The sequence below is a fragment of the Peromyscus californicus genome, unplaced genomic scaffold, assembly GCF_007827085.1.
Source record: "Peromyscus californicus insignis strain IS unplaced genomic scaffold, ASM782708v3 Scaffold_11__1_contigs__length_118956290, whole genome shotgun sequence".
NCBI classification, from domain to species: domain Eukaryota; kingdom Metazoa; phylum Chordata; class Mammalia; order Rodentia; family Cricetidae; genus Peromyscus; species Peromyscus californicus.
In genome coordinates this window covers 6,822,506-6,846,456 of record NW_026294402.1, presented here as the reverse complement: position 1 = coordinate 6,846,456, position 23,951 = coordinate 6,822,506, and the positions used below count along the sequence as shown (strand labels likewise).

At 36.8% G+C, this 23,951-nt stretch overlaps 1 protein-coding gene across 7 annotated transcripts in view; it reads left to right on the top strand.

Moving 5' to 3' along the window:
- Cntn5 (contactin 5) overlaps positions 1 to 23,951 on the top strand; it is a 1,171,099-nt gene that overhangs the window by 693,987 nt on the left and 453,161 nt on the right. For all 7 annotated transcript variants that reach the window (XM_052752006.1, XM_052752033.1, XM_052752025.1 and 4 more), the window contains 3 exons: positions 2,795 to 3,016; positions 15,050 to 15,173; positions 15,427 to 15,602. In XM_052752006.1, coding sequence (XP_052607966.1) covers positions 2,795 to 3,016; positions 15,050 to 15,173; positions 15,427 to 15,602 — 522 coding nt within the window. The remainder of the gene's footprint in view (positions 1 to 2,794; positions 3,017 to 15,049; positions 15,174 to 15,426; positions 15,603 to 23,951) is intronic.

Sequence of the window (23,951 nt, the reverse complement as noted above, 5' to 3'; positions counted from 1 at the left end):
CAGCTCATCTGTCTGTTAATGGTACAAACCAATTGCTGCCCTTCTTGACAGTATTTGATGTGTGTGTGTGTGTGTGTGTGTGTGTGTGTGTGTGTGTGTGTACATAAAGTTTACTACCGCAGTGATCAACAGGAGAATATGGAAGGTGGTGGAGAACAAATAGGACAAAACAATGATTTATGTGCCTGAAAACGTCACAGTAGAGCCAATTTCTTTGCATAACTAACCAAAAATAAATGTTAAATACGGCTTTCTAATTCTCTACTAATTATACTTGCCTAGATTAAAAACTCAAGCTCACATTTTTATATTTATTTCATATTTCAGTAGTATCTGGGATGTTTTTCTGTGTTATTACTTGTTCACTGGCAAGGCAGGATGTTCAGACATAATGGGAAAGCTGCTCTGGAATGAAGACACTCAGAAGTTAGGACATAAAGGAAAGTCCCTCATTCTGTTTCACTACCTGACACACCTGAGTGCTACCTGCAACTTACATTTGCTCCCTGGTTCTAAAGGAGATTTAATGTCTCTCCACCATCTCTTCTCAAGTACTTTGCTCAAAAGTGGCTAGCTATTTCCATGTAAACTTGTTCTGCCTTCTCAGGCTGTGGAACAGCAGGGGCTAAAGGATACGGATCTCTTCTCAGCTCCTGGTGGGCTAGAACACAGAGCATGCTCGTTTTAAGTGTGGAAAGCATCTGAAAAAATATTTTTCTTGACTTTCAGAAAAAGTATAATTACAATTTTACAGTAGAGAAATGTTAAACTTAATTTGATACTTTAGCAGCTAACATGTTATTTCTAAATCATGGAAATGTTTCTACATCCCAAAATATCTGTGTGAGGCAGTGAAGTGATTTTAAGTAATTTTAATTATGAGAAAGCTTACTGGTAAAGACCTGACTTTCATCTTATATTTAGTTAGCAGGCATTAACATAATATTATGTTATGAACAATATTCTGATTCTTAAAAGTATCCCAAGCTTGGTGCTGGAGACGTGGATCAACAGGTGAGAACAATGGCTACTCTTCCAGAGGACCTGCATTCAACTTCCAGCAGCATCTAACAGCTTACTACCAGGTGTAACCCTGGCTCCAGGAGATCTGGTATTTTTTTTCTGGCCTATATAGGCACCAGGTGTGAATGTGGTGCACACAGTTATATGCAGGCCAAACACCCATATGCATCAAATAAAACATTTTAAAAAATATCTGTCATTTTTAGCAACTTGTTCAGTTCAGTTTATACTAAGAGATGCAAAAATTCAATGTCTATTTTAAACTCACTATATTTAGATTGTTTTCCAAAATTATGCATTAAAATTATTATCTATATTAATTATGCACTAAAATTATTATCTGTATTAGTGTTCTTTAGAGGAGCATAACTGATAGAATGAATATATATATATATATGTGTATATATATATATATATATATATATATATATATATATATATATATATATATATATATGGGATTTATTAGAATGAGTTATAGGCTGTGGTCCGGCTAGTCCAACAATGGAAGTCTAACAATGGAAGGTCCAAAAATATAGTAATTGTTCAGTTCATGAGGCTGGATGTCTCAGCTGGTCTTCAGTATACACCAGAACCCCAAAGAAGTAGGCTCTAATGCCAGTGAAGAATGGACCTGCCAGTGAGAGCAAGCAGGCAAAGAGAACGAGCTTCCTTCTTCCAGGCCCTTTATGCAGGCTGCCGCCAGAAGCTACATCCTGATCCACAGTCATCAGGCAGAGAGAGACTGGGCCTGTCATGGCCCTTTGAAACCTCAAAGCCCACCCTAGTGGCACCTTTCCTCCAACAAGACCGTACCTCCTAATCCTTGTAATCCTTTCAAATAGTTCTACTCCCTTGTGACCAAGTATTCAAAATGTGATCCTATGGGGACCGTTCTCATTCACATCACCACATTATTTTCTGAGCATGTGATAGCTCAATCTATTTCAGATGCTATACACACTTTTTTCTTTTCTTAATATAGCACAGCTTAGGAATTTAAATAAAATGCAAATAAAATATTTCTCAATAATGAACAAAAGTGGGAGTTTCATAATATCATTTCTATTTGATGTTAACTTAGAGAATTATATAACAAAACATATATAATGAATTCTATCGAGATTTTTTTACATTTATTAGTTAATTGAGGACTTTTGGAGAAGCTAAGGTGTAATTTTAGTGTAAATAAGACGTGTGCCATGGTAGAAACTCCTGGTATGGTGTGACGCTTTCAGCCAGGGAAGTTCCTGTCCCGGTTTATTTATCTTTGCAGCTGTAAAACATAAGCGGGGATAATTTTCCCAATACAGTAATAAAGAAGGCACTGAATTACCCTACATGGAATGGATTAAAACAAACTTGAAGTACATCCAAATACTCCTGCAAAGAGTGTATGTGAGGCTGGGTCTTTAAATATTTTCTTCCCCCTCCCCCTCTCTTTCCCTCTCTCCTTCCCTCCCTCCCTAGTCCCTGCATCCTTCCTTCCTCCCATCCCCCATTTTCTATCTTCCCTTGCTCTCCTTTTTCTATTTCTACTTCACATCTTTTCTTCACTCATAACGGGACATATTACAACCAGGAAGGTTTCATAAAATATTCCAAAACCTAACATTTAGCCTTTAATGTTTTTTTTTTCATTTTCAATTCTAGTTTGAATTAAATTGTAGCACATTCCAACAATATACCCAGAAGAAACTGTTTTAATACGAAAAAAAGCATCAGTCAGGGGCCTTGGGTGTGAATCTGTGTTCCGTTTCCTTTTTTGCAGAGAACTCTGAAGCTCTTTCCAGTGTTCCTACTTCGTATGCTGCTTTGCTAAGAATTAAGAAGAGTTCAGCCTCATCTGCCTTTGGTTCCAAGACCAGACCACGGTACAGCAGTCCTTCCTTGGGAACCCTGAGTGTTTCTCCACCCAGCTGGCGAGGTGCAGCTCAGCTGTACCACTCCCCAGTCAACCTTTACCATTCCTCAGATGCCTTCAGACAAGATGGTAAGTGCAGAAAAAGTACAAAATAGTGTTAGTCATGCAAGGAAGACATCCTAAATGACTGTTAGGAAAGGTCTCAAGCCTTTTGCAGTGACCAGAGGGTTGGGCTTTGCTGTGTTGTAGGGGAGATAGATTCAGCTTTGGGAAAGCTGGTGGAGTTCAGAGAGTTTGTCCTCAGTGTGTCGAGAGCATCTGTGGGTGCTAAGTGGTGTATTTAGGAGAATTGGGGAGATGGACTTCTTGTTCCCTAATTGTCTGCATTTCAAATAGGTAGCTCTCCGAGTCTTACACATATTCCTATTTGTAGAGATAACAGGAGGGTGGAAAATGATCTATGTCTTATAGGAGCAGGCACTGAATTTACAAATGCAACTCTTTAAACTGCAATGTTGGAAGGCAAAAGGAAGTCTGCAGTCTGTGGGACAGAAGAAAGGCCCCTGAGTGGAGGAGCCTGTCAAAGTTTTTGCCTTCTATTCTAATGATCTCTCAAGATTCTTGATAAAATTAATTGCTAATTGTACTCACTACCAGCAGTTATTTAAAACTAAATTTCAGAACTATTAGTTTGAAAGTAAAAGCACATTTTTTTTTTTTGGAATGGCAATTTGTCCATAAGTATCAGTAGCCCTACAGCAGACATACTGGGTATTGGAGAGGTGGTTCAGTGGTTAAAAATGTGTAATGCTCTTACAGGGGACCTCAGTTCTGTTCTCAGAATGCACATCAAGCTGCTTACAATTGCTTGTAACACCAGCTTCAAACTCCAGTACAGAGGAATGCAATGTCTCTGGGCACTCGCACACATGTGCACAGACCCACACAAAGACATACACATATTCATAATTTAAAATACAATAAATGTTCAAATAAATGAAATAAACTTGTCAAGTGTATTGGTTTTATTTCTAGATTTTTCGTTAGTAAAATAGTGTTAAATATAATGCATCACATATCCTAAGATTGTATGCTTATATTTAACTTTATTTTTGAGTGATAAATAAATAACCCAGTTGTCACACTTAGACACCAGTTAAATTAAGGACCACTGTACTGTTATTAACATTATGGACTGAAAAGCATTTTCAAGTTGCTCCCTGAATCTGTCATTAGTAGACACATTACAAAATGAGGTTAACTAGCGCAGAGGGATGGCTCCTGCCAGAGATTATTAGCAGACACAATTCCATGATTTAAAATAGCTTGTCTCACTCAATTTCTCCAAGACATGTGTGATGTGGATACTGTTGACACCTTCCGTAGGAATGACAACACAGGGGTGTGTGTATCTCTCTCAGCACCCCTTACTGGGCTCTATGCCCAGTTTTCCTTTGTGCCCTTACGGTTTTTAAGAGCAATACTGAAAGGCATTCGGTAATTCATTATTGACGGAGGTATTTGAAGACACACTTTCCAAGAACTTTATGTCAAAGATTAAACTATCAACTTAGGCTGTGTTGCCATGTATAAGCAAAGTCATTATTCATAATCATAAAAATCATTCCTCTGTAAGGCAGTCACGCCATGATGCCAGTCTTTATGGTTTATCCACACAGGGTGATTGGATGGTAAATGTATGTTCAATGTCAAAATACTTGACATGGGTTTTAAAAGTCCCATTGCATTATATTTAATTTCCTTTCTTACTGTTATTAAATCTGTACATGTATATAGTGCATTCTGATTGCTGTCCACCCTCACTGTCTCTAACCGACTCCCAACCCCTTTAATCCCCATTTGCTTTATCACATTCATATATTTTTGTTTTGTAATTGCTGAGTGTAACCAGTTGCCTGTGTGACTGTGGATTTGGAACTCACCATTAAAGCCCACTGGGCTCATCAGTGAGTATGTCACTGGCAACAGTATCATAATCAGACAGATATTCATCAAGATTAATACTTTTGAGGACATTGTTATGGGGTTTTTTAGAAGGTATTGAGAGTTCAGTAACACAAGCTTTGTATATTTGTCTTAATTTCCTATAAACTTCTAGATAGCTGGTATGTTCTCTTGCAGCTAATGGAAGTTAAGGTACCTCTCAAATATAACTGAAATATAGACAGAAAATCTGAAATAAAATAAATGCAAATTTCAAAATCAATATGCATAAGGGCATAAGCTAGAGCCAGGCACCTTCAAAGTGTCTGTTGTAAATACCTCTCTTCACAATATACATACATATATGTATGTATATGTGTGTGTCTGTCTGTATGTGTGTGTATATAAATAACTGTATAACTTATATGTAAGTATCTATATACCTTTATACCTGCTGTGTCGAGTCCCATTTTGGACTAAGTAGGGAGCAAATGTATTAATCAGGGCCTCTCTTAGAGAAAACAGAGTAGATAGAATGAGGAAGTAGACTCTAATGCCAGTGAAGGAGTAGACTTGCCATTGAGAGTGAGGGCTAGCCTGTGAAGGCAAGCTCTTCCTTCTTCCATGTCTTTTTACAGGCTGCCACCAGGAGGTGTGGTGCAGATTTAAGGTGGGTCTTCACACCTCAACTGATCCATTTAAGAAAAATTCCTCACAGGTGTACCCAGCAGCTTGTGTTACAGTTAATTTAAGATGTAGTCATGTTGACCATCAAAAGTTCAAATGAAATAGCTTTACTCTTTCTGACAAAAGAAACACTTTTCTGCATTGATCTCATTATGAGTTTCTTACTTTGTACAATGCCCTGTAGCTCAAACATTACTACAAAAACATCGATGTTATTTATCCCATTCAACATTGGCTAATGAGATCCAAGTAAGGACAAAGTGATTTTGTGTATCTGCTCTCCTTAGTCTCAGTCACATACACACACCAACTGGGGATCTTGTTAAAGTACAGACTCCTTTTCAGCACTCAAGCAGAGGGTACAGCACTTCATTCACAAGAAGTTCCAATATTCCTATCAGTGGCTCTGTATTGTGGATTATGCTTTAAGTGAAAAACAAGTCTCTAGTCTGGGATCCAATCCAATCTAATTTAAATCTTCTTCCAATGTAGTTTAATCCACATTTCAGAATAACCAAGAGACAATTCCAAGGCCTTTCCCTGACTCTTGCTTTTCCCTCTGAGTATTTGATAGATCTCAGCTGGCTGGATGTGACTCTGAGCTCTTTCTCCTGGAAAGGAGTCTGACGTATGGCTCTTGTCAGGTCATTCCCTTTAGCTTTGATAGAGAGTAAACCTGAGGTTGACATGCTCTTGTGAAAAATGTGAAAGGTAACAGAGTCTGAAAAGGAAGCCATCCTGATCCTGCCCAGAGTCAAGCCAGAAGGATGTGGCACAGTTTTTTTCTGATAAATCTAAAATCCCAGTTTGCTCAAAAAAATGTAGAAACATTTCAACTCTGTAGTAAACATCCAGCTGAAACTCACACACACACACACAAGCAAATTTAGACTATGTTCATTGCAATATATGCATCATAACAGATACTGGAAAACTTGCAAAATTTTTCCCACCCCATGGAAAACTAAGACTACTAAAATGAATAATTCATCTTTATGTGATAGAATGGTTATACCTAAAATATGATGGTGGTTATAAAGGCAGTGTGATGTCATCTCCTTAAAGTGATTAAAATGTGATGTGAGGGGCTGGAAAGACGGCTCAAACATGAAGTGCTCTGGCTGCTCTCCCAGAGGACCTGCATTTTTTCCTAGCATCCATATCTAACATCTTACAAACACCTCTAACTCCAGCTCTAAGGGATCCCGTGACCTTCTCTGGACTCTGTGGGCACCTGCACACATATGGTATACATTCACACAGATATATTTAGATAAATAAAAATAAAATTTAAATATATATATATATATATGTGTGTGTGTGTGTGTGTGTGTGTGTGTGTGTGTACATATAGGACAGTAATTTATGTATATGGTTCAATTTTAAAGCATGGCAGAAAAACTAGACTAAAGTACTTTCCACTCTGGATAAAGGGAGAAACAGGGAAGCTGTACCAGGAGAGAAATATAGGAGACGTTTTCTTAATGCTATTTTGCCTCTTAAAAGATATATGTCTGCTGCAGTAGCTCAGTGGTCAATACCTGCCTAGCATGCACAAATCTCTGGGTGTCAACACTCTTGAAGCAGTAGCACATGAAAGAATGGAGCAATCACATGCAGACTAAAGTCTCATGCAATGGCCCACTTTATTCACAGCCCCAGACAAATTATCCCCTGGGAGTTAATAAGAATCACCAGAATAAAGTTTGCACTCACAAGGGTAAGCTGCACATGGCAGACAAGCCACACATGTCAAAAACACGTTTTTAAAAGGCATATGAACAAATAACAAGAGCCAGTTTAATGAATAATCTGAAGTACACTCACTCTTGCTACACCAAAAGCCCAGAGACACATTCCAAGAATAATTCCATGCTTTGAAGAAATCGAGGTCAAGAGATTCTTGTCTTGTTTTCCTGGAATTTTCTCACAAGCACTCACACAACTACATTCTTAGACAGTGTTCTGACCCCTGGTTCAATCCTCAGTGCCACAAGAGAATATAAACCAAATATGTAGATACCAATAGGCATCTAAAATGACCCCCAGTGACTCCTCAGCCTCCTGTGTTTAACCTCTCCCCTGCTCCTGTGGCCCTGGCTGTGACCTGGCTTCTAGAGAGCTGAGACACAGTACAAAAGCTGACCAGAAACACCATACTACAAAAGACTCTGCTTCCTCTTTTCTTGTCTTTTTGCTGTTGTTGTATTGTTCAAAGATGTCAGTCCGTCCTCAGAGCTGCCCATCAGCTAAGACAATTAACAATAAATGAGATACAGCATCTGAGAATTTCCCAGGAACTCAATCCTGGGGACAATGATTTGAGAAGACTCACAGGTGAATCTATGCCCCTTAGAGCATCAGGATCAGTCTCTTGTCTGCCTTGTGAAAGGCAGAGAGTCTTAGGTGAACCAAATTAAACCTCCCGGTGTGGAAATAAACACTTCCCTTTCTCCACACTGTGGGGGTCATCCCACCCTGACCACACTTCTCTATTCTCTTCTGAGGTTTATCCTCACACTTGCATACTGAAAAAATTTCATACATTTCATCTATTTTAATTTTCTGTGTCATCTTGTGATCATCCTACATCTGGGTACATTTTTTTAGGCAGCCAATCCCTATAGTCAGCCAAGCGTTGTTTATTCAGAACTTAATTATGCATTCTTTTTGTTCTCCTTAATATTCTGTGCAAAACCCACTTTTTAGTTCTATTTGTTACTTTAGCAGATGCTGCAAAAAAGAAAAAGCAAATGTTGCAAGTTGAAGAGATAAAATTATTCTCCCTCCTATTTCACTTAATCATCTACATTAAATGTGCTAAATTTTATCTGATTAAAATTGTGAAATGTTTGAAATACAAAAGAAATTTTGTGACTAGATATTAGTTTTATTAAATTTTAATATTTTGCCTACTTTAGTACTATTTTTAAAGAGTTACTTACTTTATGTGTCTAAATGTTTCCTTTCATGTATGTCTGTGTACTACATGTGCATATTGGGCATGCAGAAATCAAAAGAGGGAATCAGATTCACTAGTACTGGGGTTACAAATGGTGTGAGCTACTTTGTGGGTGCTGGAAATAAACCCAGGTCCTCTACAAGAACAGCAAGTGCTAGTAACTGCCAATCATCTTTCCAGCCCCCTATTTCAATACTTAAATGGTTATTATCTACCTGTTTATTTATTTATGTGTGTGTGTGTGTGTGTGTGTGTGTGTGTGTGTGTGTGTGTGTGTGTACAAATGCTTACGTGCATAACAACTTTTGGAAGTTGATTCTTCCTCTCCATCACATGTTTTCCTAGGATCAAACTCAGAATGTCAGGCTTGGTGGGAGGCACCTTTACCTACTGAGCCCCCAAAGTCATAATTTCTTCCCTCAGAAACTTTCCCTTATATTTTTATTTTTCTTAGTGAGGCATATCCTAAAATAATGAATATATGTTCATATAAAAAGTCTTTATGTTTTTTATTTGAAATACTTTTATTTAGCCTGTAGTCTGAAGTTGATAATAATTTTTTTAATACTTCAGTTATTTTCTGGCTTCTCTTTTGACAGGTAAGAATTTTATAATTAAGTTACTCAATTATCTATTTTTTATAAATGAACTGTCTGCAGCAAACTTTTCTAACTCTTGATATTGTATACTTTTGCAATGTAGCTTTCAAAAGTGGTCTTACCATTTTTTAAAATCTGTCAAATGTTTACAAAATAATTTCAATATTAGATAAGAATCTTTTCCAGTTGTGTAATATTCTACTCTTGCCTTCGAAACCTATTTCTCTTTCTACACATTTTTGTGGATTTTAAATGTCTCTAAACTTCTTCTAGGATAATAATGTATGTTTCATTTAGAATGAGTTATTGTTGTTATGACTGACTAATCATTTGTCTCATTCCTAGTCTATACTTGAACTTGAGGTTTCTTTTTGCAGGTACCTGTGGTATAGATGACATTTAATTCATTTTATTTTCCTTCTGTTCTGCATGTTTATCTGTTCTGGTAAATAGCCCGTCACTAGACCTGGCTGCTCTTACCTCTGGATAAGAGGAAACTTCATAGTGTTTCTAGGCGGCTATGCTGGGAATAATTGAGATTGAGCCATTATGACAAGAGATAAGAACATTTAATTAAGTTCAGAGTCAAGGAGCTCCTCCTACTTTCGTTTCCCAAGCCCGTGGTTTGTAATCTGTCTGTAATCCCATGTGTTTGACTTTACAGTCAGACATCTCTACCCACTTTAAGTTCTAATAATCATGAAACCAAGATATACTGTGTGCTATGCGAGCACGGAGGTCCTCACACCTGACATGGTGTATGATCAGCAATAACTACACTGGGGAAACAGTATTTGATCAAAAATAGATTAGACACAGGAGAGAAATCCAGACAGCAGTGAGTATGTTCAAGGGCAGAGTTGACAGAGGGAACATGACTTGTTTTGTAAGAACTGTGCATAATAAACAATGCTTATAGCAATCTTGGGGTAACTAATGAATTTATTAATAGACATACTTCTTAAGGAGTCTAAACTTTTTATCTAAGCTAGCAAGAAGCCAGAGTGCATTTTTACCAGCAGTTGCCGGAGAGCCCTCTAAGCATCTAGACAGTAAACAATAATAAAATCTCTCTGATGGTAGGAGTGAAGTAAAACGTGTTAGTAGCATGTTATCACACTTACAAAGGGAAAACTATAATTGTCTAAAGGAAAACACTAACAGCAGGGATAATAAGAAGTCAGTCTCTCATACTCCTTTGCAGGCTTATTCAGTCAAAGCTGTAACCATAGCGTTTACCCGTGGATTTTGCTCCAGGAATTTCTCCTCACTGTATTGACAGGAGATCTGATACTTCCTCTGATTACACTGCTGATGTACTGGAGTCAGATTGCATGGCAATCAACTCAGTTATAAGTTAGAGGTAAGCAGCAGGCAAAAGGTTGGGGCTTGGCATCAGACATAACTGTCTGAGAAGATGATAGGCAAACCAGTTATCAGAGGGAATATCTTAGTCTGGAAGGCAGTTTAGAACCCAGGGAAACAGTAATTGCTAGTCATGATCCCAATAAACAGTGATGTAGAAAACAAAGGAAGGCTTCCCCCTACATTTGAGTTTGGGGGCTCACAAAGCACTGATTTCTTAGCCAGTCTTGGTAGTAATGAAGTTGGTATCTGGGAAGTTTGGGAGAAAAAGCTATGTTTCAAGGGCTGGGAGAGAAGAATGGATTGAGCATGATCTAGTGAAACATTCTATAAGGGTAAGTTGGGTCTCTGTAGCAAAATAGCATCACAGCAGTTCTCCAGAAGGCTGGAGCCCAGGAAAGCAAGTGTGCCCCTCAAGTCCTAACTGTCCAAGAAACTCTGGTGGAAGTGTTCCAGCATCAGGGTCACAATGGGTAGCAGTTACTGCTTGGCTCTACTAACGTTCAGGTGTGGCACCTCCCCAAAAAAACTTGTGGAAGAATCTTGGGTTGTCTCAAGACTAACATAATTAAAGAACAGTGCTTTAACGTACACAGTGGCCCTGAGAATGCTAAAGAGCCCATCTCTAGGATCCCTAGGACTGATGAATGTCATAGCAGACACTGTCATAAGAGGGAGTTCTGTTTATAATTATTAGAAAATAATCCCACTTGTATTTTTACATGCAAGGTATTTTTAAGTATCATGACTATATCAATGTAAAACTGTACAAACTATATACAACTCACTAACTTTTGTGAGCGCATCTGAAAGAGTGAGTTCTTTAAAATTATATTAACCAACAATTTCATGTTTGGTTTACCAACATCACATACCCAGATCGATTTATATTTTAAGTTATTTCATTCATGGATCTTTTATGAAAAATTAAAACAAAATTCTTGCTTATCTTTTTGACATATGTTATAATTTCTCCTTGGATGTTACATACTTGATTAAATAATATTTTGGAGATATATTATTTTAACTTTGGCTTTCTATTAAATTTCAATCATTCTATGTATAATTATATTGCAGTAATCATGAATTTCAGTTAAGAATAATGGAAGGAATGCACGAAGCATGTGCTCTTAGGATAGCTGGCAGAGCTGGGTAGATGTGCAGCCCATCGTTCCCAACACAACCTCATCTCCTAAGTTTGCTGAGCCAATGGTGGCTGAGGTTACCTCTGTAGCTCAGAAATACCCAAACGAAAGTACACATTTTATGTAGCATGGCTCTGTGAATCACAAACCTATTTCAAGCATCTCAAGTTTATGCCTCTCTGATCTGCCAACCTGCTCACCTCCATAGACACCACCTCTTGATCTAATGGAGAGCTATCCCAAATAAGCCAAAGTTGACCTTATGTTTCGACTTCCATATTTCAGCTCCAACAGTTTGAGCCCTAACTTGATGTATACTTTTTTTCTATAAGGCACAAAGCCATTGCACAGAAATCCCCAAACTAGTACAGATGTAGAGGCTGATATTGCAATATATGTGCCAAGGAGTGAGAATCACTGTTCCTGTTATGAAGCTCTCTGAAGAGAGCAGGGGTTCTGGTGTTTAAAGAAGGGAGGGACGGGTGGCTTTGTCTTGTCTCGTGGTTGGTTAGCATGGCTGAGAGGAGGTCTCTGTGTGGACTGAGGTTGACGGTGTGTGAAGCAGTGCAGAGAGAGGGCACCAGAACTGAGACAAGTTCCTGCATGGCTTTAAGACTGCCAGAAGTCAAAGAGAAAGCAGATTCTCAGGTCATAGAGTCTTTTCTATTTTAGATAAGCACTCTGCTCCTGTGCTATAGTCAAGCACAGGAGTCAAAAAATGAGGATAATTTGTGAAAATCAGTTTTAGGAAAACACAAAACAAGAGTCACTAACACCTATGAATCAATAAGTGTGTGTGTGTGTGTGTGTGTGTGTGTGTGTGTGTGTGTGTGTGTGTATGTGCATGTGTGCTTTAAAATTAAGATACTTAGAAAAAGAAAAATAGGATTAGGGGGCTTTATAAATCATGTAATAAGAAATATGAATAAAAGGTGTGATCCATACTAAGAATTACAATATTGACAGTCTGTTTTTAAATTGGCATAAAATATTGAGTTTTATCTTGACATTTCAGACATACTTTGATGTTTTCCTCATCTCTTGCTGCCCTCGGCATCACCCTTCTTCCTTCTCTTTCTCCAGTAGCCTCCCTTCTTCATCATTCATGGCACATGCATTCCCTCTATGCTCTACTCAGAGTATCCTCTTCCTCTCTCATGGCCTCCTTCAGCTAATGATGTGCACTGACACTCGTGTGTGTGTGTGTGTGTGTGTGTGTGTGTGTGTGTGTGTGTGTGTGTGTGAGAGAGAGAGAGAGAGAGAGAGAGAGAGAGAGAGAGAGAGAGAGAGAGAGAGAAAGAGAGAGAGAGAGAGAGAGAGAGAGAGAGAGAGAGAGAGAGAGAGAGAGAGAGAGAGAATGGGGAGGGGAGGAGAGAAAGGGAGAGAGAGAGAATATCTATAGTCATACATAAAAGAAGTCCTATTTGTCTTTCTAAGTTAGGCTTATTTCACTTAACATAATTATTTTTATTTCCATGAATTTTTCTGAAAATGCCATGATTTCACTTTTCTTTGTGGCTAAATAAAATCCCATTGTGTATTGTGGCACATTTTAGTTACCAACTGTGTATTTATGGCAAATTTTAAGTACCCATTGTGTATTTGTGGCACACTTTAATTACCTATTGTGTATTTGTGGCACACTTTAGTTATTGATTGTGTATTGTGGCACACTTTAAGTACCCATCATGTATTTATGGCACACTTCAATTACCCATCCATCTGTTGATGATCACCTATGCAGCAACAAGCAGATCACAACTAATTTGAAGCAACTCTCTTGAGGGAAGTGTAACTCTTGAAGCATAAGTCTGATAATTCAAAGACAATGAACACTAACATTATAAGGTAGCTGTAGATACTTAGCATTTTATTAATAATGGTTAAAACCCTTACAATAATAAAGTATTTTTAAAATTAAAAAGAATGCCACAATGCTAAAAAGGGAGAAAGCAGGCATTCCATAATTTAGAATTTTATGTACTTTGCTTTTCTGGATTTTATTTCCTGTGTTTTTTTTCTGTTGTTTGGGTTGGTTATGGCCTCATGGCAACACATGGAATAATGGAGAGTTGGAAAAGGGTTCAGATGCTCTGGAAACTGACGATGATTCACAAAATCCCTTCTTCACTTTACTCGCAGTCATCACGGCACACGGGTGATTTTACTCATGACAAACTAGCACACTCCTCTGGTTTGATGGAACCTTTCATCCTTTTATTTCTTTTGCCCTAGGTTGACAGTTTGAAGAATTTAATTTTAAATCTTTAGAAAACTAGTAAGAGCTGACTCACCATGTGACTGGTGTATCAAAGTCTTCTCAGAGGTTTTCAGAGAGTTTACTTTTCAGTTGGAAAAAAACACAATGCTGACATCAGAGAGCTAGATAAATTACACAAAATCTTTATAAATGTGAAAACGTAAGAGGAGAGAGGCAAGGAGAGATGGAAAGAGGGAGGGAAGAAGTAACAGTAGAGATAAAGCTCTAAATTACAAACCCCCAGAACTTGATGGCTTTTCTCCTTTGACTGATCTTATATCCTGTGTTAATCTATTCTTAAACATGTAGTATACAAATCTTTCAGATTTCAATTTGTGTATTTGGCTTCTTTGGGAGATGTGTATTAATTCTGATAAAAAAAATGTCTGTTTGCATTGTATCATTATTCCTTACACTTGAGCCTTAAGTAAGCAGGACTCCCCGGTGAATGAGGGAAATACACACAGGATAAATAGTGCACATTGGCACATACCTATAATCCCAGTCCTGGGGAGACTAAGTGGAGGAGATAGTGAATTCAAGACTAGCCTTGGTTCTTTAGGGATATGACCACTGGTAGTTGCCTAGTAACAGGGCCTGGTCCCATTCCCATGCACACACTGGCCTCAATGGATTGAAAGAACAGAAAGGCTGGGGTAAGAAAAGTGATGAGAGTATATGGAAGAAGTTGAAAGGGAGGGAATAGGGGATGTATTTGATCAAAATACATTGTTTAATTGTTTGAAAATTTCCAACAGTAAATGAAAACTGAAATTTAAAAAATAGTAATATCAATCAAAGAATGCATGGAAATGAACAATTTCATATCTACAGCTCTTATGGCACAATATGAATCTGGAAACTTTCCTTGTTGCATGTTACTTTTAACATTCAAGAATTTCACAAACTGTAGGAAATTTTGAAACGTTCTTATATTATTTTCTTCATGGCTTTGAGAGATTAAAAATGAAATATAGATATATATTTATGATGTTCTCATCTTGTATATCATATGTGAATATAAATTTAGGTAATAAGAATTATTTTAGTACTCTACAAAGTATGTTACCTATGCCTTCTTTCATAAATTTGATTGCTGAATAAAAAGGGAGATCAAGAATTTTGAATAAAATATAGTCAGGGATGAATTGACCTTGTGCACTGAATAATTTTAAAGTGTATGTCTTTTGGTCTTTGCAGAAAGTGTGGATTATGGGCCAGTATTTGTGCAAGAACCTGAAGATGTCATTTTTCCAACTGACTCTGATGAAAAGAAGGTCGCCCTGAATTGTGAAGTTCGTGGCAACCCTACTCCTACTTACAGGTAAAAATTAATTATGCATTGTTTTTTCTTTAGCCTTAAACAATTCCTCAAGCAAGGAAGAGGCAGGGGGCATCTCTGAGTTCAAGTTCAATCAGGACTATATAGTGAGACCCTGCCATACATATGTGTGTGTGTGTGTGTGTGTGTGTGTGTGTGTGTGTGTGTGTGTGTGCACGCACACGTTGTGCACTCCCAAGAAGTATCATAATGTCTCACATAATTTAATGAATTTGTCTTCTGATATTTTTCTAAGATGGCTCCGGAATGGAACAGAAATCGATCTGGAAAGTGATTATCGCTACAGTTTGATAGATGGAACCTTCATCATAAGCAATCCAAGTGAAGTTAGGGATTCCGGGCTTTACCAGTGTTTAGCCACCAATACTTTTGGAAGTATTCTCAGTCGAGAAGCCACACTTCAGTTTGCCTGTGAGTAAAGTAAGATTATTTTGGCTATAGTGTATATGCACAAATTTAAACTTTCAGTTATAAAGCTTATGAGTGAATTTTAAAATAGTGTTATACTATAGTCTGAATTAAAACTAGAAAAACATCAGATTTCTTCTGAGGATATCTTCACATTCCCTGGAATACTTGCTAGATCCCAAATAAACTCAATTACCTATTCTTGTGCATTAAAAACTCATTCATGAAAGTAGATGGTTTTAGAAGGTGTCCTTTACCTGCTTGGCTCCTTCTTCTATGCTTCATAATTGCTATTTCCTAAGGCTAGCAAAGCATATAATAGCACATTTCAGAAGTTCTGCATGTTTCAGAAACTAAATATACAGATGGTGACTGTAACTCCCATAGTGATTTTGATTAAATGAAACTGTCTCACACACACACACACACACACACACACACACACACACACACACACACACACGCAGGCTCATGCACACATGCACACACACACACACACACAAGCTCATGCAGCCAACATGTCACTGTATTTTGGTCATTGGCATTACGTACATGACTGGTCTTCTGTAAGTTTACATTGCCTGGAAAGCCGCAGCTGTCTTGGTTGGCACAATTACACCTCATGATATTTGCACAATGACAAGATCACCCAGTGCCGCCTTTTACTGAATATAACCCATTAGAAAGGGAGACATTATCTTATAGACACTCTAATATAAATATACCTAAAGTACATCAAAGATATAATTAACCAGATGCATAGATCCTTTAAAAATTTGGGAAAGTCCTTCCTTGATGGAGAAGCTTACACCAAATGGAGAATAGTCTACCATGTGAAAAGTTTAATATTATTTGATATTAAGTAATCCTATTTGAATTTAAATTCTTGAGGATTACAATCAGGAAAAATTGAAAGGGGGGGATGAGGAATCCTTGAATTAATACATATAACTATATTCATCATGTAAGTTATCACAATGATTTTTAAGTTAATTTAAACTCTGAGGAATGAAGTAGGTAATTGATTTTGCTTCATAGCATCTTCCTTGTGTCATTTCTAAAATTAACTTGAGATCCAGACACCCTCTTATCAAAGTGAGAAGAGGAAAGAGAATGAAGAGCTGGAAATAGAATCGATTTGAAGAAGTCTGAGTGAGGTCCTAGAAAAATCAAAATTCTATTTTTTTAACATTGCTTTGGCCAATTTCAGAAAGATGTATTTAGAATTCAAAAAAGAGTAGCCTGATTCCATTATTTTTATTTTATAGAATCATTTGTGGCAAATCATAGACTCTTAATAGGGTTTTTTATTCACAATATCAAAATAGCTCAGGAAATCAAATGTGCAACCCCCCCTTCCACCCTTCTATTGAGTAGAATCGTTATTTTCAAAGAGATACGGCATTTCACTTTATTATTGTATCTCCAATTTGAATTTTAGTATTTCTTGGAGACTTAAAACTGCATTATAATCTAAATAATCTTCATATTCTGACCTTATCAACTGTGGCAATGTGATTTATTTTCACAAATATATGAGTTAGCAAAAGTAAATTGTAGTAAGAAAATTAAGTATAGAAATCACTACATTCTATATTTCTTCTCATTATTCAAAGTAAAGAACTATTTAACTTTCCTTGTGGATATTTAAGAACCATCAGGGCTTAGGGAATCTTTGTCATAATAATAGTGGTCCTTACTGGTTTGTCCACAGTTAGGATCCAGAAAGCTAAATGTTCCATGTGAGTCTGAGATCAGACAAAGAGAGAACTTTCTATTATCAAACGCTGACATCACCACCTCAGGCTCTGGCTTTTGAAGACAAAAGTCGGTGAAGACATAAATATTGGTACTGTTTACCATCAATAAAAAAGAAAGGAAGAGAGGAAGGAAGGAAGAGAGGAAGGAAGGAAGGAAGGAAGGAAGGAAGGAAGGAAAAAGCTATATTTATTGTGTTTAAAATTAAGCAAGTATAAAACAAATTTAAATTCTCCAGAAGTTTTCTTCCTATTCACTTGCCAATAACATGTTTATACAATAATTGCTCCAATTTGTTTTATTGGCATGTTTATTCTGAAGATCTTAAAAATGTGACTTTTTGACTTGAGATATATGAGTTCTGATCAAAAAGCAAGGGATACACATGAAAATCCTCATGAAACACACTGCACATCAGATAGAGATTAGCATATTCCAGAAAGTCTCTTAATCATTGTGGTTAAAGCAAATACTTCCCTGAGATTCCTAGAGGCCAAAGCAGAGGAAGAGAGAAATTAAAGGTTCTACTTCAAAAAAAAACCAGTTTTTTTCTTGACAAATTCTCATATTTCTCATCTGAAGCTTGTATTGCAATTTCAGCAACATCCCCACATGAATCACCAGCAAATTTAATTAGCCTGACATAAAGCCTAATCTATTCTCTAAAGGTAGTCATGAAATAATTCATTTAATTTACTGATATATCTATATACAGAGCTATAATTAGAATATATATTCTAATTCTGAGTAGCAGCTAATGGATTTGGGTGGCTAACTCAAAAGAGATTCTTTATTTCCTCCTATCCTGCCCTGCATAGGCACGTTTTAACTGTCTACTCATGAAAATTTTCACATTAAGTTCTCCCCAATGGAATAGCTACAAACATGTTTCAACCCAGTTAATGTTAATACTTTAGTTTAGCATTAATAAATATCTAGGTCACAGGGGTATAGTAAAAATTAATGGAGTGAAAAAATTACATTTGTGATCTTGTTTTCAAGTTCAGGAAGGGGGTCATAAATAAACACAAAGCTGATGTGTTCTTGCTGATAGTGAATGTTAGTGGTTATCAAGATTATTCTTGACAAAAATATATTATCTTCCAGGAATTTACGTTCATCATGAGGGTAATTTCTTTACATAGTGGGGTGATCTCTCTTCAGTGACAAGTGAGAACATACCATATCAAACATTGTCACTCTGTTAGCTTATTGCCACCCTGATGAGAATTTGAAATGGATAACGTGACACAGTACACTTTTCAATATCCTTACCCCCTAAGCTCATTGCAATCTCTCCAATGTTGGTAATTTTTTTCTTTTTAGAAATAATTCATGCCAGCAAGTCAAACAGAAAATGAATCAAGAATAAAATCTCCTCGCGCTGTCTCTTGCTTCAGAATATATCTTTATATGCAATCCTCAGTAAATTGATAGTTCATATCTAAATTTGAACATATTGCTTTTCAGGGCATTTAGATGATTTAGATCCAGAGTATTCCATTAGTTTTCCTTGAAGCAGTTGATTAAAATAACCTCCTTAACTTTTGAGAGATTTTATGACTTGTAGACTTTATATTTAAGCCCTTTAATTTAACCTTTCATTTTCATACGAAACTCAAAAATTACTTCTCTGCATTTTTCATAACTTTTTCTTCTAAAATAAAATTGACCTTAGACTTTAAAACCATATTTTACTAGTTTTAAACATATAATGAAATTATTTGAATAATCATTTACTCTACAATATAGCTCAAGCTTATTGCTTTAGTCTATGAGGCTTTGCCCATAATAACTTTGTTAATTTATTTTAATATTAATGTGAATGAAGAAGCGAAATTAGCCTGAATGAGTTAAATAAAAATATTAGATTTTTGTTACAAAATAAATTAAGGTATTTTTTTCATTGTACCTGTCAAATTCAAAACAACTGAGTATTTTGTTTTGTTTTGTTCTATGAGACAGTCTTATGTAGCTCAGGCTAGCCTTGAATTGAGCTATGTAGCCGATAATGAACTTGAACTTTCAATTTTTCTGCCTCCACCTCCCTAGTGTTGGGATTACAGGCCTATTCCACCATTACTGACTACATAATTCTAAAAAACTAAAATAAATTTCTGCTTATTGTTTAAAGATAGCTTAACTGTTTTTTTTTTTTTTTTAAGGATAATTCTTTTGCTATGACTGACACAGCACTGTGACGGTGATTTAAGGAAAAGTAGTTAGACATGGGTAAAAAATCAGTGATAAAGATTAAAGAAATCTTAAATCTGGTACAGGAGTTTCACATTCTTAATTCTATTACACGAAATCCACACTACAATTGTTTCACTTATTAATATTAACCCAACAGTTACTTTTAATATTTGTGGCAATTGCTAATATCTCTGACCCAGACTGACTGCCAGTGACATGGCTTGATTGTCTGGCTTGGCACAGTTCAAGGACACCTGCCCAGGGATGGCACTGCCCATATCTCCCAACTAGAAAATGGGCCAGAGAGTCTCCTACAATGAATCTGATGGAGACATTTTCTCAGTGGGGGTTCCTCTTCCCATTTGACTCTAGATGTGTCAAGATGAGACAATCGAACCAGAAGAGAGTAAAATACAATCCTGCTGTGTTTCCCGGTATGGACTTCTGATGTCTTGCCATACCTGCATGTTCTCTCTTTCTCTCCCTATATTATATTTATTTCTTATTATATTGCATGGCAGCTATTTTGACAATGCCTCAAGGCATTAACTATACTAGGCAATGAGCACACTATGCATCTCATGCCTCATCCATTCTTTTAAGTTAATTTTCAGTTTACTGGTCAACCTCTGTCATGTGAGCTCATCATCAACCTTTCAAAACCGACCATGAGTGATTGAACGCAATACCTCCAATGGCTTAATTACTACCCACCTAAAGCATTTGCACTGAGTCCTGAAAGAAGATTGCTTCCTTAGGAGGTACATGAAAACCCACCTCTAATAATTACAAGAATGAAATAGAAATAGGACAGTATATGTCAAAATATTTTAAGTCTCATGAACATGACAGTTGGTGATATTACTTCATTTAAGAGCAATAGGGACCAGAGAGAAGGCTCAGTGGGTAAGTGAACTTACTACCAAACCTGAGAGTTTTTCATTCATGAGACCCACAAGATGGAAGGAAAGAACTGATTCCAGCAAGTTGTCCTCTGATGTCTATGTGCATGCTCTGGCTTGCCTTCATGCCCTCATATGCACACATGTAAATATTATAAAATATGTTAAGATATAATACTAGCTTTCCTAGCATTAATGAATGAAATTAATATTATCAAACCAGATTTTTATATTCATTCTCTACATAGTAATATATTTACATATAATTGCATATTACTGGTGATATATTACATATTCTAATAGATATCTATGTAAAATGCAGTCATCAAAGAGGAATATGCCAAAGTTCCCCTTTAAAAACTAATATTAGCTGTGACCATGACTACAGAACAAAGGTTTCTGACTTAAAAACAAAAGTTAGAGGATTCTAGCTGGGTTCCTCTATTGATTCTGGTGGCAATGAGTACTTTCTATCCATTTTTTATAATCCCATTCAGTTAGAATCAGACTGTAGCAACAGAAGTTGCTGCTCTGTGCTGCAGTTCTGTGGTTATTTTCTATAAGAATGTCTGGCAAATCCTTTCTATTCCATTTGTCTGTTCCTAGTGTAACTTCTCCCAAGCACCAATTTTTCTTTTAATTTTGTGTGTGTGCCTGTGCCTGCCTAACTGTATGTTCACTGTGTACATGCAAGAGTCTGTGGAGGCCAGATGAAGGCATCAGAACCCTTCACTTGGAATTACAGTTGGTTGTGAGCATCCATGTGGGTCTGGGACCCAAATCTGGGTTCTCTGCAAGAGCAGTGAATGTTTCTAACCACTGACCCATTTGTCTAGTCCCTAACAATTTTTTAAAAGGCATTCAGAAATCATAGGCTCCACTTATGGTTGTTATTTTAGTCTCATTTTAAAGAAAATAAAATATTTACCTCTCAACTCATAGGTTATGAATTTAGCAAATTGACTTCTTAAAGCTTGGAAAATTAAACAACTCTTTTAAGGACTCATATCTCTCACAACAGGAAAGTATCTACAAGCTGTCAGTGATGAGGACCAAATGAGGCCATTAATATCTATCTGTGGCATAAACACAAAATGTCATCTATCTTGGTATCCCAACCACAACACATCTATGTAAATTATAATCTGTGGGATTTCAGAGACAAGCATTAAGTTTACAGAATAACAAGAAGTTTAATTGTTTCAATGGAGAAAGGAAAATCTCTGAGTCTCCATGTATATGAACCAGTCTAGAAAAGTAGAAATATGATGAAGCTCCAAATTACTTCATAAGAACACTAAGAATTACACAATCCGCATGTTTCTTTAGTTTCACCTTTTAGGCAGTCTTAATAAGTAGTTCTGTATCTTTGTTTCATAAACTTTTCCATGGTAATGTTTTTATTCTTCAACTTTGGGAACATTTTATTTCAGATATTTTCAGAAGCTATTATTTTTAAATTATTTCAAAATCCTTCACTGAATTGATTAATCAGCTTGGAAAAAGAAAATAAGCAAGGAGATCATTGAAGCTAGCATAAAGATTGTCATAGAAACAATCATTTCCACCAATGTGGAAACCAAAATGTTTAATGTTAGACTCAGTATTTGCATTTAATTATATAAACATTGTTAATATTTATGACAATGCTGAGAGTGATTGCTAAGTTTTACTTATGTTATGTGGCAGACAGTGGAATAAACTATTAGCTTTTACTGTCACATTCAATCACAAACCAAAACTCAGTCATTATCCGTGCTGTAACCTTGGAGCATTAAGAAATTTTATTAGAAGGAATTGACAACTGGAAGGAGATAAAACTGAGTTCTATCTTATTCTATCTGTATGTACATTCCCTAAATAACATAAAATGAATACTAGTCTCCAAAGTCATGAGAGGTATTGCATGTGTCATAATCAGTCTAAACAATCCCAACATTATGCTGATAAATCTTGTAACTTCTCATTTTTAGGGATAGAAAATTGAAATAATAAAGGTCATAGTTCCTACTTCAGGCCAGAATAACAGTAAACCTGACCTATGCAATGCCTCTGATAGTCTTATGTACATTTTGGCCATTTTTTGGATGTCTACTTTAGAATATTCATACACAGATCCCCTTTGGTTTATTCACATTGATTATGCCAATGCAATATCTCTCAGAGAACCCTGACACCAAGAGCTTTCCTCTGATGTTTTTTTCCAATAAACTAAGCTTTGTCTTACAATGAGAATGTAATAATGGTTTTTAATAGGGTGAATGCTAAATACAAATTGCCCTATTTATGAGGGAGATGTTTGGATGCAAAATACTGCTCTCCACAGGTTTGTGTGTTTTGGTCTGGGCTTGCGACACTATTTCTAGAAGTTGTAGCACCTCTGAGGGTCACTAGGAGAAGCCTAGATTGTAGATCAGCACAGTTCTACCTTGATCTCTCTGCTTCCTAAGTGCGGATGGGATTCTACTCTCACATGCCTGAATGCACAAGCCACCCCCATGCTACTGCTCTTCCATTGCGATTGTTTTGATTCCCCAGGTCATGAGCAACAGTAAACATCTCTTCCCTTAAGTTGATCCCTGGCAGGGAATTGTTTTCATTGGTAAGAGAAGTCATGAACACATTAGTATAGAGAAGTGGGATCATTGTTTTGATTAGTCTAGGCATGTTGCTCACAGATTTTCTGATCTGGTTTGCAAAGTTGGAAAAAAAAAGGAAGAACTTGCAGCAATATCCTAGAAAAGCCCTACAGTGCTACAAGAAGCACTTACTGGATCATTCTGGTTAGCATGAAGAAAACAAGAATGATGCTAGAAATGTGGATAGAAAAGACTTCCCACAGGGAGCAAGGATCTCATGAGGAGCTAGAATAGGAGAATATCTGCCTGCTTTCTGCACATGTCCTAAAACTTGAGTGACCCTGAATTTAAAAGCAATGTGAGATTTGTCCACTGGAAAAAAATTGAAGATAGTATAACATTAAGGCTATGACATGATTATTGCTCATAGCATTTTTGCAGATTTACAGTGAGTGGAAGAAGTTAAAGAAAAAAGAAAGATATAAAATACATAGACCTAGTCAAGGAAAAGAAGCTTGCCTGAGGTCAATGCAGACAACATTTGTTGAAGTGATTAGCTAGCACCATTTAAGAGAAATCTTGGACTTTTTGGGAGAACAAGAGGAACAGCACCTGAGGGCAAGAGCTTGCTTGGGACAAACTCCATCTAACAGAGCACACTTGAAAAGCAGAGCCTTAGACCGTCATGCTGGAAAACTGCCACATAGGAAACTGTTTACTAGGTTCTGGCCATAAAGACACACAGAAGTACCTATAGCTGTGTTTCATTGAGACCAGGCTACATCTCAAGCTATTGGCAGAATATGGCTTGTTTTGCAGGCATGTAAAATACCAGAGTGAAGAGGACTTGGGGGTCTGCACCCAGGTATCAGGGAGGTGAAGCTAGGCAACTTCTACCAGAGTCAATTTCTGTATGT